Source organism: Dromiciops gliroides, chromosome 2, assembly GCF_019393635.1.
Source record: "Dromiciops gliroides isolate mDroGli1 chromosome 2, mDroGli1.pri, whole genome shotgun sequence".
Lineage (NCBI taxonomy): Eukaryota > Metazoa > Chordata > Mammalia > Microbiotheria > Microbiotheriidae > Dromiciops > Dromiciops gliroides.
Window position 1 is genome coordinate 477,721,264 of NC_057862.1, and position 17,416 is coordinate 477,738,679.

The following is a 17,416-nucleotide window of genomic DNA, read 5'->3' on the forward strand; positions in this document are numbered from 1 at the left end:
AATTCCCTGTTACAAACACGTATAATCAAGAAAAACAAATTCCCACATTGGCCACAAATAAACAACTGTGTGTGCATGCATGCCTCAGTTTATAGTGTGAGCCTATCAACTCTATATGAGGAGATGTATAACCTGTTTCATCAAAAGTCTTCTATAATCATGGTTGGTCATTGTGTTGTTCTAATACTGTTAGCACCGCTCTAAAATTATATTATATAAATTGTTCTACTCATTTCATTCTATATCAGTTTATACAAGTCTTCTCAACCACTCCTTAATTATTTCTTACAGTATAATAGTATTCCATCATGTTAATATATCATAATTTATTTAGCCATTCCCCAAATGATACAGATACTCTCTTGGTTTCCAATTCTTTGCCACCATAAAAAGAACTATGATTATTTTTTTTAATGGGTCCTTTTCCTCTCTTTGATCTTTTTGGAGTACAGACCTAGTAATAATATGGGTCAAAGGACAATTTAATAGTTTTCAAAGAATAGTTCCAAATAGCTTTCAAGAACAAAGGAACCTGTTCATAGCTTTCAAAGTACATTAATGTACCTGTTTTCCTATGGTCTCTCTAGCATTTGTCATTTATATTTCCAGTCTCTTCAGCAGAGTTTCATATGATGTAGTTTTTAGACTTTTCACCATGGTTGCCATCTACTACATACATTCCAGTTTTGCAAACAAACATCCCTCTTAAAAAGTGATATACAGAACAGTACACAGACTCCAGATGTTCACTAATATAAAAATAGAATATAGTGGAACTATTTGAAGAGTAATCAATGTTGCTCTGAAAATATAACATTTTTCTTTAACCAAATAATGGAGAACTTCTTTTACAATTCAGAATTTCAATTTTCAAATAATTTCTGTTAAGTTGTGCATTTCCAATAAAATCTCCCTATAGGATGCCATGGCTACTACCATCAGACTGAAGAACACCTGGAGCCTTATTTGTGAAAAGGTATATGAGCAAGTATAAAGAGTATGCTGTACCTAACTGAGGCTCTTCCACAATATATCAGGAAGACTGAAAAAGTATATTTTAAAAATATAACTTTAAGGGAAAATGGACAGGCAACTGAAATATTTTATGTTATAAATGATATACTCGAACTAAAAATTGTTTCTAAAGTGTCTCCAAAAACATTAAATTCTATGGGTTAACTTAACTGAAAGATGGAGTAACTCACTGTCAAGATTTTAATATGTAGTTTTCATCTCCAAATTTGTCCTTAACTTGTATAAGTTAAAATAAGGCAAAAAAAGAAGAAAAACAATATAAAAGTAAAACTTCATAAGCAGCTATCTAGTAAGATACAGATAAGAATCTAAATAGGATACCAAAATTAATGTCCTATTCCTTTCCTTCCCACACCCCTGCAGGCTCTCCCATGCATGGTCTTACCAGACCCCAAGTATGGAGTAAGTATAATGTGTTTTAATATTTTATTGGGACACTTAAATAATTCAGATAAAACCAAGATTTTCTAGGTAACTGAAAAGAATATAGATTACACTTCTGAGAGGTATTCTTCAGATATCTCCAATAGAATTATTACCTTCTAGTCCTGCTGAATTTATACGACTGAGATAAAACAGATGTAAATACACTGCAATGTATTTTTAAGATGTCTGTATGCCAAATGTTGGCAGTACCAAAATGTGTTATATGGCTACAGTAATAATGATATTTTTACAGTGAACATAAACAGTTTTAAAATGCTATATTTCTCACTCTCACACTTTCAAAGTTATTAAAAAACATTCCAATAGCTCTGAAAGTCTGGGAGAAAAGTAGCAATAAAAAAACCTCATTTAACAGAGCAAAATGTAAAGGAAAAGCTATGATTTGATGTTAAAACTTTCAGTTAACTACATTTTTCTCATAAGCTAGATGGCTTCTCTATGTCCTAATTTAACTGTAAGAGAATCAGGGAGGGGGGCTTGGGGGGAGGAAGGAGAGGAATTAATCTCCTGAAATGCAATTACCCTTCTGAAAGCTAAGTATTATAAGTATTAAAGACTTTTATTTTTTTAAATGTACAAGAATTTTAAGGTATGGTTGTCATCTTATTTTCTGGGATTACTAAAACTAATGGAATCTAACATGGAATTTACTATATGTTAAAGAGCAGGTAAGAACTTCATGTTATTTGGCACATTTAAGGAATGCGATAGAATGATTGCTCCAACTACTTAATAGATAACTAAATATGGATATCAATTTCCAAAGAATTGGAATAAAATAAAATATATTTCACACTAAAATTGTATTTTTGTCATCAGGAGAATAGCAATGCCTTATCAAGAAATATAGGAGGGAGGGATGAAAGGAAAAAAGGAGGGAGGGTGGGAGGGAAGCAGGCAAGAAGGAAAGCTACTATCAAATTTGTGGAAACAACTGCTAATGTATTGGGTAACAAAATCAGAAGTCAACATGCTCTCAAATGTGTAACAATGAACCAAAACCAACTAGATGAAATATTATAGAAATAAATGTAAAGACATATTTAGATTCAAAAACGCAGTGGGGCAGCTAGGTGGTGCAGTGGATAGAGCACTGGCCCTGGATTCAGGAGGACCTGGGTTCAAATCCAGCCTCAGACCCTTGACACTTACTAGCTGTGTGACCCTGGGCAAGTCACTTAACCCCAACTGCCTCACCAAAAACAAAAACAAATTCAGTGGCAGAATTTTTAGGCTAGGAAGGCTACCTGATCTCAAAATACTTAATTAGAAAAAGACTTGACTTCAGGTGAATTTAATATAACCCAAGTGATTAATACAAACTTGTGCTGTATTAATAAATTAAATCAACAAATTGTTCCTTCTCTGGTCAAGAATGCATGCTAAAAGAATAGTGTACTTACTGATTAAGGGAGATAATAGTTTCACAGTATTCAGTCAAAGGGCACCTGGAATACTGTGTTCTATGCAAAGTGCCCCATTTTAACAAGGAAATACATCAAATAAAGCATATGTAGAATGATTATTTCGAAATCATGTTATTAGGAAGGGGTGAAAGACCTTCAGATGTAAGGAAAGACAAAATATTTGTCTTCAAAATTATTTTTTAGGACTGTCATGTAGATGAGAGTCAACTTATTCTATTTGCAGCACCAGTAGACAGAACTAATCAGAGAGTTATAAGAAAGCATATTTTGGCTCAATATAAGAAAATTTTCTAACCAGAGCTATGTAACTATAGAACAACCTATGAGGAAGTGAGCTATCTTCGATTTTACATAGATTAGCTTTATTTTCCTATGCATGGAAAGAAGATACTAGTTTAGAGAAATCCTCATTTGATAGGTCAACTAAGTCAGCTTTATCATACATTATCAACAAAATAATCGGTTGAACCAAAGTATTCATATTTTACAGATAAAGTGATCTATCACTGTCAAGAAAGTCCAATCTCAAATGCTTATTTCATTTAACTTCAAATAAATCAAAGAAAGATTATAATTCCTCATCCAATGAATTACTTCATCCAAATTAACAACTCATATGTAATTATATGTGTATTCTTTTTAGACTGACATATTTAAACAATATACCTTTCCATGGCTTTAGCAGTATAAGGCAAATGCATTTCAATACTGTGTTCATCTTCATCTGTTTGCAGAGACATGCGCTCAAACATTCCTGTCTTCCATAGCTCTCCATAAACTGAAAAAAATTTTGAAATATATTAAAAACAAACACATTAGCATGTACTCTCATTGGAGATAAAGGACAGGGCACAAAACCACTTGCATGGGATGGGTGTAAATGTGGGGGAATGGCTTTGATCACACAGGACTCTCTTTAATCTTATGTAAAAGTAGCCAACATTTTTACAAGTCAAAAATATATATTCATGTTATACATAGACTAGGGTGTAGTTGCTTATGCTTTTTAAACACGGCTTGGATAAGCATTAAAAAAAAACTTCAATTGTAAAACAGCCAGTTGAATCCACATTATATAAAGTCACCTTTGTGTCTGGGGCTTTTAAGTTTAGTTAGCATGGCCTGGCAAAACACAACCAATAAAATGAGCTACTGCTGAAACATGGAAAAGCAGTGGTCTACGTACTCACCAGGTTAATGACAGGCAAGAAATTTATAGGATTTTCAGTCTCACTCCCTGCAGACATGATGGCACCACAACAAAAGATGTAAACTCTCCAGTATATAAGCAGAGTACTCTCTCAGAACTTCCAAATGAAGTTCATTAAAAATTAGAGCATTAATTTAGTGAGGCATCACACCAGCTTAAAAGGTCTCATAATCAAAGGTATGTCACGCAATATTAAAAAAAACATTGCTGTACTTCCAAATGAGTTAAAAGTGTCAGGGGGTTTTTTGTTTCTGTTATTTTAACCAAAAGAAGAAATGGTATTTAAATTGGGGGGGGGGGGCAGGGCAATGAGGGTTAAGTGACTTGCCCAGGGTCACACAGCTAGTAAGTGTCAAGTATCTGAGGCCAGATTTGAACTCAGGTCCTCCTGAATCCAGGGCTGGTGTTTTATCTACTGCACCATCTAGGTGCCCCCCCCCCGAATATTTTAATGCTATATTTTCAAAATAATGTGTTCTCTAGAAAATAACCAAAAGAGGATGCAATAAAGCTCTATTCTAAAAACAAAATGTTATTACCGCAAAAATCTAAGTCTATCTTCATTATAAGCAAACCTAATTTACAGACATCAACCATTAACCCTTGACCTGACAGAAAAAAGTGAAAATGATTCTTCACTTTACAAAACAATTCACCACAAGACATCAATAAATGCTAAGGATCCTGATTTCATTTGAAATATAATTGTATTTCCAAAATACATTTAATGTCTCTCTTGTATAATGTCAGGTATACCCTCGAAGAAATTATTTTTATCCTTATTTTAATTTTTAAAAGTCATAAGCAGAGACAAAAATAATATGCATGGTATATTTAAATGACATTTTTCTTTTAAGAAGTGTTCAGCAAAATGCTTTATAACTATGATATCATTTTGCAACTAAGAAATGGCTTAGAAATGTTGATTATGTTGCCCTGAACCATACATAGTGATACAAGTATCCTAACTCTTGGCCTTAGTGTTATTTTTTTGGTAAAACATGCTATCTCCTTAGGTATTTAAAAAAAAAAAGTAATTCCAGGATAATATTAACAGACCTGTTTGTCTGATAGGTTTCTTTGGAAAGAAAACTTTGTTTTTATCAATGGCTTTCAATTTTTTTAAAATTCAGATCCTTTCATTTAAGATTCTAAAATACCTCTGCAAGCTTACTACATACTTACTCTTTTGATCAATACGAAGGTCATACAGAGGTGTTCTATATATATCCACACTGGAAAGTGCACATCGAGATAGGGGCACATGATGGGAAGGCCCAAGGATGAATATTCTCCGGCTAGGATAATTTAAACAAGAAACAAACACAGGAAAATTGAACTTCTACAAAAACATGTTACAATAAAAAAAGAAATCTGAAAAAAATAGTGATAAAAATATATGCACTATTGCTTTTTTTTTCCCTATTTAGTTTCATTATCTAGTGACAATCTCTCCAGCCATACAGCAACAAGTCTCTCCCTTATTTAGAATGGGGTACTGAGAAGGATCACTATTGGTCCCTGGGGGAAAAACATCAAGTGCTCAACCAAGCTGAGCTACTCAGAAGAAAAGATAACTAAAGTTCTATTCAAGTTTCTGGTCTAAAGTAGTGGTAACCACCATATAAAAAAAAAAGGGAAAGGCTCTGACCTGGGAAACAATTATCTTGCAGTTCTCTTACAAAATTTAAAGGAACCTACCATTTTGAAATATTATAGTAAATGCATATTGCTGAAGGGAACCTAAACCACTAATTTTCATACCAATCAACAAGTACCTACTATATACTAAGCACTTCTTGTTTGTCCTTCATTCTCAGAGGACCAAGACATTGAGGTAATGTTATGACTTGCAATGAATTGGATTTAAGTAAGGGAGGGCTGTGCAAAGTCACCAACCTCATTCTCCTCTAGAGCCATCTGAATCCTGTGGCAAGATATAGATATAGATATAGATATAGATATAGATATAGATATAGATATAGATATAGATATAGATACATAGAGATAGATAGATAGATAGATAGATAGATAGATAGATAGATAGATAGATATAGATAGATAGATAGATAGATCGATCGATCAAGACAACCGGAGATGACGCTGGATGTATAAGGCAATTGGAATTAAGTGACTTGCCCAGGGTCACACAGCTAGTTAAGTGTCTGAGGTCACATTTGAACTCAGGTCCTCCCAACTTAAGGGCCAGTGCTCTATCTACTGTGGCACCTGGGCACTATGGATACAAATAAAATAAAGAATCCCTACTCCCAAAAAGCTGATACTCTAATGGTAAAGATGATGACATATGTAAGTCTATATAATACAAATCGCCTTTAGCTAAAATTTTGCAAGAAAATAGCACTCCTGAAGAAATAAACACCTTTACTTTTACACAAAATATAAGGACAAAGAATTCTGTAAGAAAACACTCACAGCCCACAGACATAATGCTTTTAGAATTATGTAAAAGTAATACTCAACTCTACCCTCCTTCCAATCCAAGTAAAAGTCACTCTTAAAAACAAACAAAAAAACTTAACCACATTTTTTTTTCAGTATAGGACACACAATTGCTTTTGTCTCTCCATGAGTAACAATTCCTTCCTGTGGTGGGGGAATAGATAGATTCCCAAATGATCCTTCAAAAATCAAGCACAGACACAAAAGCACCCTACAACACAAAAAGACCAAGGACGACGAAAAAGAAAATTTGGAATGGTACAGAATCTGATCTTTCTTCTTTGTCCAAATATATGTACTTTTTTTAGCTGATAAAAATTGGCTGGTTTTATTTCTCCCACCCCTTTCTCCACACCCCCAGCAACATAATTATTTCAAAAGAACTGCATTGCAACAAAACAATTTGATGGGCTAGAACAATAATGTTAGGATATTTTGTTATTCAGTCATATCTGACTCCTCATGACCCCATCGACCATAGGTCTCCAGGCCCTTCTATTCTCCACTATCTCTTGAAGTCCATCCAAGTTCGTGTTTGTTGTTTCCATGATACTATCTATCCCATTTCATCCCTCCACCATCCCCTTTCCTTTTTGTCTTCAACCTTTCCCAACATAAGGGCCTTTTCCAACGAGCTTCATCTTCTGATTATATGAACAAAGTATTTAAGCTTTAGCTTCAGTATTTGACCTTCCAGTGAATAGCCTGAATTAATTTCTTTAAGTATTGACTGATTTGATCTACTTCCTATTCAAGGGTTTTCTCAAAAGTCTTCTCATGCACCACAAAAGTGTTGATTCTGCAGTGCTCAGCTTTCCTTAGAGTCCAACCCTTACACTGACACTGAAAAAAACCATAGCTTTGACTATGTGGATCTTTGTTAGCAATGTGAGGTCTCTTTTTCAGTATGCTACCCAGATTTGCCATCACGTCATTTCAAGATGGAAGATTCTTTTAATTTCATGGCTGCAAGTTGTCTTTTGCAGTGATTTTTGAGATCGAGAATATAAAATGTGACACTGTTTCCATTTCATTTCCCTCTATTTGCAGGGAAGTGATGGGACCATATGCCAAGGTCTTAGTTTTTTTGATGTTAAGCATCAAGCCAGCTTTTATACACTCCTCTTTCACCTTCATCAAGAGGTTTCTTAGTATTCTTCATTTTCTGCCATCAGAGTGGTATCATATGTACATCTGAGATGGCTGATATTTTTCCTGGCATCCTTAATTCCAACTTTTGACCCAGCTTGGCATTTCACATGATGTATTCTGCATATATGTTAAATAAATATGGTGATAAAATGCAGCTTTGTCATACTCCTTTTCCAATCCATGTTTGGTTCTAACTGTTGTTTCTTGGCCCGCAAACTGGTTCATTAGGGTAACTAGTGACAAGAGTCAGTTTGAGATCTAAGACATAAAGAATAAAATGCACCAGGAGACTCTTCTATTTTCTCCCTTTAACTGTTGCTTCCTAGGAAAAGTGGTTATTACAATGGGAAAGACCAGCAAATGGAAGAAGAAAATGATGACATGGAAGAATTAAAGCTTCTGCCAAGAAATAAAGAGCAATGGCACTTGGAGTGCCTTAGTTCCTAAAACTTACCAAAATTTTTTACTATATTCACTGTCCATCTTCAACCTTCCTGAAATCTAATTTTGATCAAGAGTTTTATATAGCTCAAACAAATTCATTTTCACTATCTGTTTAACTAAGACTACTGGAGTATTAAGATATTCATTAAAAACCAAGCATATATAAGTAGTTCTTGTTGCTATTGTTCAGTCATCTCAATTATGTCCCACTCTGGGCCCCATTTGGGGTTTTCTTGGCAAACAGGGTGACGTGACTTGCCCAGGGTCATACAGCTAGTATGTATACGAGGACAGATTTGAATTCCTGATTTCAGGCCTGGAGCTTTATCCACTGTGTTACCTAGCTGCCACAGTAATACTTACTTTTAGACTAACTCATAAAGGCTTCTCAACTTTTAGAAATTACAATATTCTAAAAATTTGTTTTCTGTAATATGAATAGAATTACTACACATGTAGTCAACAGCTAATCTGACCAACTCTTTTTAATTTACTGGATGATGAAAGAAGTCACTAAACCATCAAAGAAAGCATAACAGAACTTACCAACTAGATCCGTAATATCCAGAAAAGGAAAATAATGTATGTAAATAAACTAAAGAATGGGTTTACAAGGGGTATCTTCAAACACTAATGGCAATCAGAAATAAGGTGAGAAGGGAGGATATAGGACTGATTACTAGCAAGACTATAAGCAATGCCCCATTCTTTGTGAAACTGACTTTCTTTTTAATTAGGTAATTTTAAAACATTTTTCTTGTACTAATACCATCATCAATCAAATAAGCATACAAAACAAGGAATAAAATCTTATAAACTTTTAGCACTTACGGTAGAATCAAATAAATTCCATCAATCAATAAGCATTTACTAAGCATCTAGTATGTGACATAAATACAAACTATGAAATAATCTATACTTTTAAGATGCATCTAACCCCCACCCCAAAAGAACAAACAAAAAAACAGAAAAATGCTTTTGATCAGTGTCCCTTCAGATACAGCTGACAGTGCAGTAAATAGAGTTGGGCCTGGACTCAAAAAGACCTGAGTTCAAACCCAGATCTATATACTTAATAGCTGTGTGACCCTGGGCAAATAATTTAACCTGTTTACCTCAGTTTCCTCGATTATAGAAATGGGGATAATAGCACCAACTTTCCAGGATTGTTGTGAGGATCAAACGAGAGTGTGTGTTAAAAAGCACTTAGCATGTCCTCGCTACTAAATAGCCTATTCCCTTTCCCCTTTCCCTTTTCAGGTATCTTCATTTCTGTGACCACTAGATTATTTTTTTAAAATATAGTTGTAGTCGAGGTATATATAGTTCTGATTTTGCTGATCTCGTTGCATCACTTTGTATAGATTATTTCTATACTTCCCAGTATGCTTCAAATTGCATCACTCTGTATAGATGCTTCTGCATTTCCTGGTATGCTTCACATTTATAGTTTTTTATACAACCATAATAAACCAGTATGTTAACATCTTAATCTATTCAGGCATGTCTACTTGTTGTCTATATTTTTTTGCTAAATTTTTGTGACTACAGAACTGTGAATATTTTGTACAAATGAGTCCTTTTTTCTGTTTATGATGCTTTGGGGACAAAACCGGAATAGCTGGGTCCAAATGTGTTATTAATTTTAGGATTTAATGAATTTTGTTTTCTAAAATGTGGGTTTGTGCCAGGCTAGTCATTAATGTATTATCATGCCTACTTCCCCACAATCCCACCATCACTAGATCTTACCATTTTTTGCTATTTTTTTTTCCATTCAAATGAGTGGAAATTACTATCTTGAGCTTTTCTTGACTTTTGATTTCTCTACTAAAGATTTACACATCTTTTTGTGTTTGTTATTTGCTCATTCATAAATAGTCTACCCATCCCTTAGGCCATTTTCCCAACAGGCAGAGTGAATTGTCAGTTTTATAGATGTATATTACTACCTTACAGATGCTAAATTTAATACCTGTATATAAGAAAATTGTCTAATCACTGCTATATGCAAAAAAAAGATAATAAACTTTAGGAAGCATTTACTTATAAGGCTTACTAGTCTGAAAATATTGCCTCTAAAGACTACATTCATGTATTAACATAAAGAATACAATTTGTGAACATGATTTATATAGAGAACTATCATTTTGCTAAGTTATCTTAATTTCCCCCCTTTAAATAGTCTAATACTTATTCTTACTCATGGAAAGCAGCGAGGTTTTGTGTTGTGTATTTTTTAAATCTTGTGGGAAAAACTCAAGAAATGGTAACTACAGAATAAAATCTCTTCCTTTACCAAAAGGAGATTCCTTCTTTCTCTAAATACTTTTCCAAAAGGAATGAATCGGGGGCAGCTAGGTGGTGCAGTGGATAAAGCACCAGCCCTGGAGTCAGGAGGACCCAAGTTCAAATCCAACCTCAGACACTTGACACTTACTAGCTGTGTGACCCTGGGCAGGTCACTTAACCCCCACTGCCCCCCCCCAAAATAAAAATAAAGGAATGAATCAAAATTATGTTGATATCTCAGTACTCCACCTATCTACCTGAAATCCGGAGCTTAATTTTATCTAATACATGATCTGAAATAGCAACAGGGCTTGGCCACCTACAAACATGAGAAGTCAACTTTCCATATTAACATAAATGATCGTGAGTCATTAAAAAACAAAATTTTAATCAAAAACTATAAATTTTTTTCTCAAAGGGAAACGTGTGTGTGTGTGTGTGTGTGTGTGTGTGTGTGTGTGTGTGTGTGTGTGTGTGTTTGGAATTTCACACCTAGGCTGAGTCCAGATCAATAACTTGTCATAAATCTGCTCAAAAAATTATATCCTTAAAAAGGTAGCAACTAAATAAAAGATCACTTGCTATCACAAAAACAAAGGTCTATTTTGTTGGTTTAAGTCCAATAAAGAAGCAAATATTTTATTGAGTACTGGTAGGTACAGATGGCAACACTTCTAAGTCTGAAGACTTTAGTCATGAGTTATGAATGAAAAAAAAAAAATCAGCACCTGATAACCAACCTACTAGTCATGAATCCTTCACAACTTAGTTAAGCTGGGGTCATATGGGAAGCTTTTCTAGTTTAGTAGGACCACTGTTTTCCAACAGCACAACCTTCAATAACCTCAAATTACCTTAAAAACATGAGATGATGATGGAATAAGGTTTTTTCAGAGTTCTCAATATGCTTACTTTCTTATAAACAGCCTTCTGTTGCTAGATACAATATTTCTAATATAGTCTGCATTTACCAAATCATCCCTTCCCTTTCTCCAGTTCTTTACACTTTAAGTGAGGCAATTGGGGTTAAGTGACTTGCCCAGGGTCACACAGCTAGTAAGTGTCAAGTGAGGTTGGATTTGAACTCAGATCCTCCTGAATCTAGGGCCAGTGCTTTATCCACTGAGCCACCTAGCTGCCCCCTTTACACTTTTAACAACTGCTGCTACTTAACATCTTTGTTTTTATCTCTTTTTCTATGATTCTTACTTTCATAACCTTCACTGCCAACTTTTGTTTGTATCTTAAGTTTTCATCATTATCTTTACCCTCTTCCTGTCAATTTTTTATTTCCAATATGCTTCCTAAGAGCAACCCATTAAATCTATACCCTGAAGACATGGAGCCCAACAGTATAAAATAAGAAATTAAGTCAGTCGAGGTTAGATTACATTCAATTCAATAAATATTTGCTATCATCTAATATTTGCAAATTAGGTAAACAAGAAAGGCCACAAAGATGATTAAAATACAGTTTATTCCTCAAGAGGCTTACAATCTAGATAAAGAATGACATCCAAAAATCAGGGCTATGCCTTAACTAAAAGTAAAAGCATCTTAATCTTCCTCACCTCATTTCCCACCTCTTCAGTTTCTCCTACCAACACTACACTGCTAAGAGACAATGAATAAGCAGTCTATTCTAAAACTATAAGGACACGTTCTTTTACTTTTTTCTGCTTCCTTTGCCTACTCTTTTGATTCTCTTTGATTTTTTTTACCACTTTCTTTTCTCTATATAGTCTTCTTTACTTTCTTTCTCTGTGTTATCTTAGTTAAGGCCTTCTTCCTTTTTTATTCCTAATTAATGTTGTCCCCACCCCTCTCCCTACATCAAAGGCTATTCAAAGAGATCTCTCTATACTCCCAAAAGACCACGGTATGGCATGCTAAAATTTAGACACTCACAGATATGTCACATAATATAAAAGGTTGGGGAAGAATGTTCTAACCAATATCTTAACTACAATTATATAAAGTACATTTCAAAAGCATAATTTGAATCCCAGGTCTTACTGATCCCTAACCACTATATCATAGTAGTCAATAACAATAATATTAACAACAATCGTATTTATATGGTGCTTTAAGGCTTGCAAAGGATTTTACAAATATTACCACATTTGATCCTCACGACAAAGCTGGGAAAGAGATGCTATCAGTATGTCCATTTTTACAAATAAGGAAACTGAGGCAGGCAGAGGGTAGGTAACTTGCCCAAGGTCACAAAGTAAGTATCTGGAGTTATATCTGAACTCAGGTCTTCCTGACTCCAATTCCAGCCCTTTATCTAACATACCACCTAGATGCTCTACAAGTTCTCTTATATACTGGGATTTTAAAAGTTGTTACAAATCACAAGCCATCGACCCCACTCCACTTCACCCCTATGTCTTCTACGAATCCTTATATTCCTTCAAGGTTCAGATGTTGCCTCCTCTGTGAAGCCTTCACTCATCAGTCCACTTGTTAGAGCTCATGCTATGCTTAAATTGCACGGAAGGATTAGAACAACATGTAGTTGCATACATGTGGTATCCTTCCAACAGCACACAGGCTTCTTGAGAAGGCAGTCTCAGCTTAGTTTTTGCCTTTGTATCACCAGAACTCAGCATATTGCTTTCCTATTTCTAGGCTTATCAGAAAAAGATAAAATATCTTATCCCCTGGCAACCCTGTGACATATATTTAAGAATTTATTTAAAATTGTAAGTCAAATAAAAATGAAGTCTGGGGAATTCTGCAAAAGAATTCATAAGAACATTAGTAAAGATGCTATCCATTCTTTGGTTTTTTGTTTTTTGGTGAGACAATTGAGGTTAAGTGACCTGCCTAAAGTCACACAGCTAGTACATGTCAAGTGTCTGAGGCTGTATTTGAACTCAGGTCTTCCTGACTCCAGGGCCGGTGCCTGCCCAATGCTATCCATTCTTAAAGTTAAATAATCAAAAAACTCAAAAGATATTTGCTTTCTTTGACAAAGCAATTATTTTTCATTTCCCAAACGTCTCCCAATTGAAAAAGAAAAAGAAAACACCTGATCATATTACTTACGTAATAGATGGATCCACTTGTTTGTAAGCATGAGCAGCACAAGACCCACAGTAAGTATATCCTGCATGGCTACAAAACAAAATGATTTCAAAAACTTAATCATCTGTGTCAAAATCAAGATATAAGAATATATTAAAGGAAAAGCAACACTAAATGAATCATAAACATAAGATTTGAAATAAGTATCAAGAAACAATACAGCAAAACCCCCATAACCCTCTCACTATGTGCAAAGAATTCTGCTAAGCCCTTACACACACACACACACACACACACACACACACACACACCCTCATCTGATTCCCCACAACAACACTAAAGAGAAGGAATTATGATTATCCCCATTTTACAGCTGAGGAAATTGAGCCAAACAAATATTGAGCGACTTGCCAGGGTCATACAGCTAATAAATGTTGGAATTCAGATCTGAACCTGAGGTCCAGGTCCAGATCTCTGTCCACTGTGCCACCAGCTACCTCACCATGGAGAAGGCTATTATAGAATACAGGACAGAGGGAGGTTAGACAATATGAACAGGTCAAAAGACATTCACTATTAACTTTTTGTGTATAAATACATATTGTTTTCCAGAATAGTTATACCCACAGACAGTGCATTTTTCCACAGCCTCTCCAATATTTCTCATTTGACTTTTTTGTCATCTTTGTAATTCTGCTGGATGTGAGAATGGAATCTTAGAGTTGCTTTCATTTCTACAAGTAGTGATTTGGAACATTTTTTTAATACAGCTATAAACACCTTGGTTTTCTTCCCTTGAGAACTGGCTATCCATATCTTTAGACAATATATCAATTGGGAAATAACTCTTATATTCAAATCAGTTTCTTATATATATTAGAAGTGAGACCTTTATCAGAGAAATTAGCTGCTATGATTTTTTCTCCAGTTTTTTCCCTTGGATTTGTTTGTGGAAAAAACTTTTAATTTTATGTAATCATAATTATCTATTTTATTTCCTGCAAATCCTTTCTATCCTTAATTGGGTGATAAACTCTAATCTTATCCACAGATCTTTGCTCTTTGACCCAACTCTACCACAGCAAAATCTATACCCAAAAGAAACCGAGAAAAGTTAAAAAGTCTTATATGCACAAACGTATTTATAACAACTCTTTTTGTAGTGGCAAAAAAAAAAAAAAAAAAAAACCAAAAAACTGGAAACTAAGGGGATCATCAACTGAGGAATGACTGAAAAAACTGTGGTGTATTAGTGATAGAATTCTCTTATACTATAAAAAATGAGGAAAGATCTCAAAGACATGTAAAGTCTTATATAACTGATAGAGTAAAATATACAAAAACAGAACAGTAATTTATACTATTATCAGTTTTATAAAAATGAACCATTCTGAAGACTTATAAACTGATGAAGAATGAAATGAGCAGGAGGATAATAATTAATTCAATAATAAGACTATAAAAACAAACTTTCAAAGTTGTAAGACTATGCTCAACACAATGACCATTCTTTATTCCAAAGGACTAATGATAAAACATGTTATCCATGACAAAGAGGTGAGGGAAACAGAGTGAAGAATGAGATGTAAATATTTCTTATACAATCATTAAGGGACTGTTTTGCTTCATTATGCATAGTAGTTACATGGAATTTCTTTTTTCATTTTTTTTCCCAGTGGAGTGGGGTGGGTGGGTGGGAAAGCAAATAGATTTCTGTTAATTTTTTCTTTCTCAAATTTAAAGGTGACAGATACTACAGATATAAAATGCTGCATGTAATTTCAGATGAGGTCTCTGTATGGTAGTTTATTTGTTTTACTCTGTCACAGAAAACCTCTCACAGAGTAGAAGTAATCTAAATGTTTGTAATGTAAAAAAATACATCAATAAAACCTTTTTTTTTACAAAAGAAGACCAATGTTTAAAAAAAAATAACAGTTAAAATGAAAACCATTTTTTTTTTTTAAAGAAAGCTTGGTGACAAGTTGTAAAGGGTTTTAAAAGCAAACAGAAGAGTTTATGTTTTATCCCCCAGAAGAGTCATTGGAGTTGGAGGATGACATGGTCAGATCTGTGTTTAATGAAAATAATTTTGGCAGCTATGTATAATTTGGGAATGGAGAAAGATTTGAGGCCACCGCAACAGTTCCAGCAAGAGATGATAAAAGTCTAAAGCAGGGGTTATTAACCTTTATTTTGTCACAGATCCTTTGGGAAGTCTGTTGAAACCTATAGAGTCCCTCCATCATTCTGGAGAAATCTATGGACTCCTCAAATAATGTTTATAGGCTGCACAAAATAAAATACATGGTAATACAAGGGAAACATTATATTGAAATAAAGATGTAATTTTTTCCCATCCAAGTTCACAGACTCCCTGAAATCAACTATAGACCTTTTTGGGGTCCCTGGTATAAATTAAGGTGATGGCTATGTGAGCAGGGGGAAAAGGGGCTTATTATGAGATGTTGGAGAGATTAAAATTGGCAAGATTTGGCAAATGATTTGATATGTTTTGTGAGGGAGAGTTTAGAATCTGGGAGAAATACTACGGTTACTAAACTGGAAGACTACAAATATAGTACATTTAGACAAAAATGGTGATGTTCAGTAGAAGGGGAGGATTATGAGAGAAAGATGAATTCAGTTTTAGACATGATAGTTTTGAGGTGCCTCTGTGACATCTACTTTAAATATTCACTGGACAAATGGGGACAAAGAACTAGAACTCATCTTCAAAAAGATGATAATTAAGGCATGATGGGATATGGTCACCAAAAGAATGAGAATAGAAAGAAGATAGCTCAGGACAGAGCATTTGGGTACACACATAGTTAAACAGGATAATATGGCTGATGATCCAACAAAGGAAAAGTAATCAGATAACTGGAAGAGAAGAGAGAATAATGTCACAATAAGCCAGAGGGGAACACAATGTCCAAAAGAGAGTGGTCAACAGCACCAAATGCATCAGAGTGGTTAAGAAAGTTGATGGCTGAGAAAAGACCATCAAAATGTAGCATTTAGGAGATTGTTAACTTCGGAGAGAGGAGTGTCAGTAGCAAGACTGAAAAAGACTGAAGGGTGTTATTTGAAGAGAGGAAATAGAAGTAGTGTTTCCCCAACTGAATGTAAACTCCCTTCAAAAGCAGGGTCTGTTTAATTTTGTCTTTGTATCCCCAGTAGCTAGCACAATTTCTAGAACATAGTAGGCACTTCACACAAGCTTGCTGAGAAATGCATACTCAGAAGCAAAAGTCACAGCAGTCTGTACAGTGACCTACTCTGAAAGAGCTTTAAGCCAAAGCATTATAAGAAAAACTTTAACAAAAGCCTTAAATATTGGGATCCCTAAAATTCCTAAATCCTTGAGACACTTCTACAAATATCATCATCGGAGTAGGTTACAGGGAAGGTAGTTGGCACAGTGGATAAAGCACTGGCCCTGGATTCAGAAGGACCTGAGTTCAAACCTGGCCTCGGACATTTGACACTTACTAGCTGTGTGACCCTGGGCAAGTCACTTAACCCTCATTGCCCCACCCAAAAAAATAGTTTAAAAAGAAGAGGTTACATGTACACTGATAAAATACTAATATATATAATATATAATACTAATATATATTTAATAACATGATAAAATAATACAAAATAATATATTTAACAGGCAAACCCTTCCAAACAAAAGTTCTGAATTCTAGTATAAATTTTTGTTTTGTTTATAACTGGAAAGTCTGGAAGAGACAAACATGTCAAATGACAGAGAAAGACCTTCTGGAAAACAATTTGAAATTGTAGACAAGACATTTAATTAATTATATATAACCTTTTAGCCAATAATACCACAAAGAGATCAAAGACCCAGGGAAGGACTCATATATAATAAGATATTCTTAGCAACACTTTTTGGCAG

At 34.5% G+C, this 17,416-nt stretch overlaps 1 protein-coding gene across 2 annotated transcripts in view; it reads right to left on the reverse strand.

Moving 5' to 3' along the window:
- MEMO1 (mediator of cell motility 1) overlaps positions 1-17,416 on the reverse strand; it is a 137,292-nt gene that overhangs the window by 39,064 nt on the left and 80,812 nt on the right. Inside the window, exons 3-5 of one of the 2 annotated variants that reach the window (XM_043984963.1) lie at positions 13,525-13,593; positions 5,305-5,417; positions 3,576-3,687 (exon numbers count right to left, since the gene is read on the reverse strand). In XM_043984963.1, coding sequence (XP_043840898.1) covers positions 3,576-3,687; positions 5,305-5,417; positions 13,525-13,593 — 294 coding nt within the window. Of the gene's footprint in view, positions 1-3,575; positions 3,688-5,304; positions 5,418-13,524; positions 13,594-17,416 lie in introns of those variants that run through there. The other variant, XM_043984965.1, reaches the window with a different exon arrangement.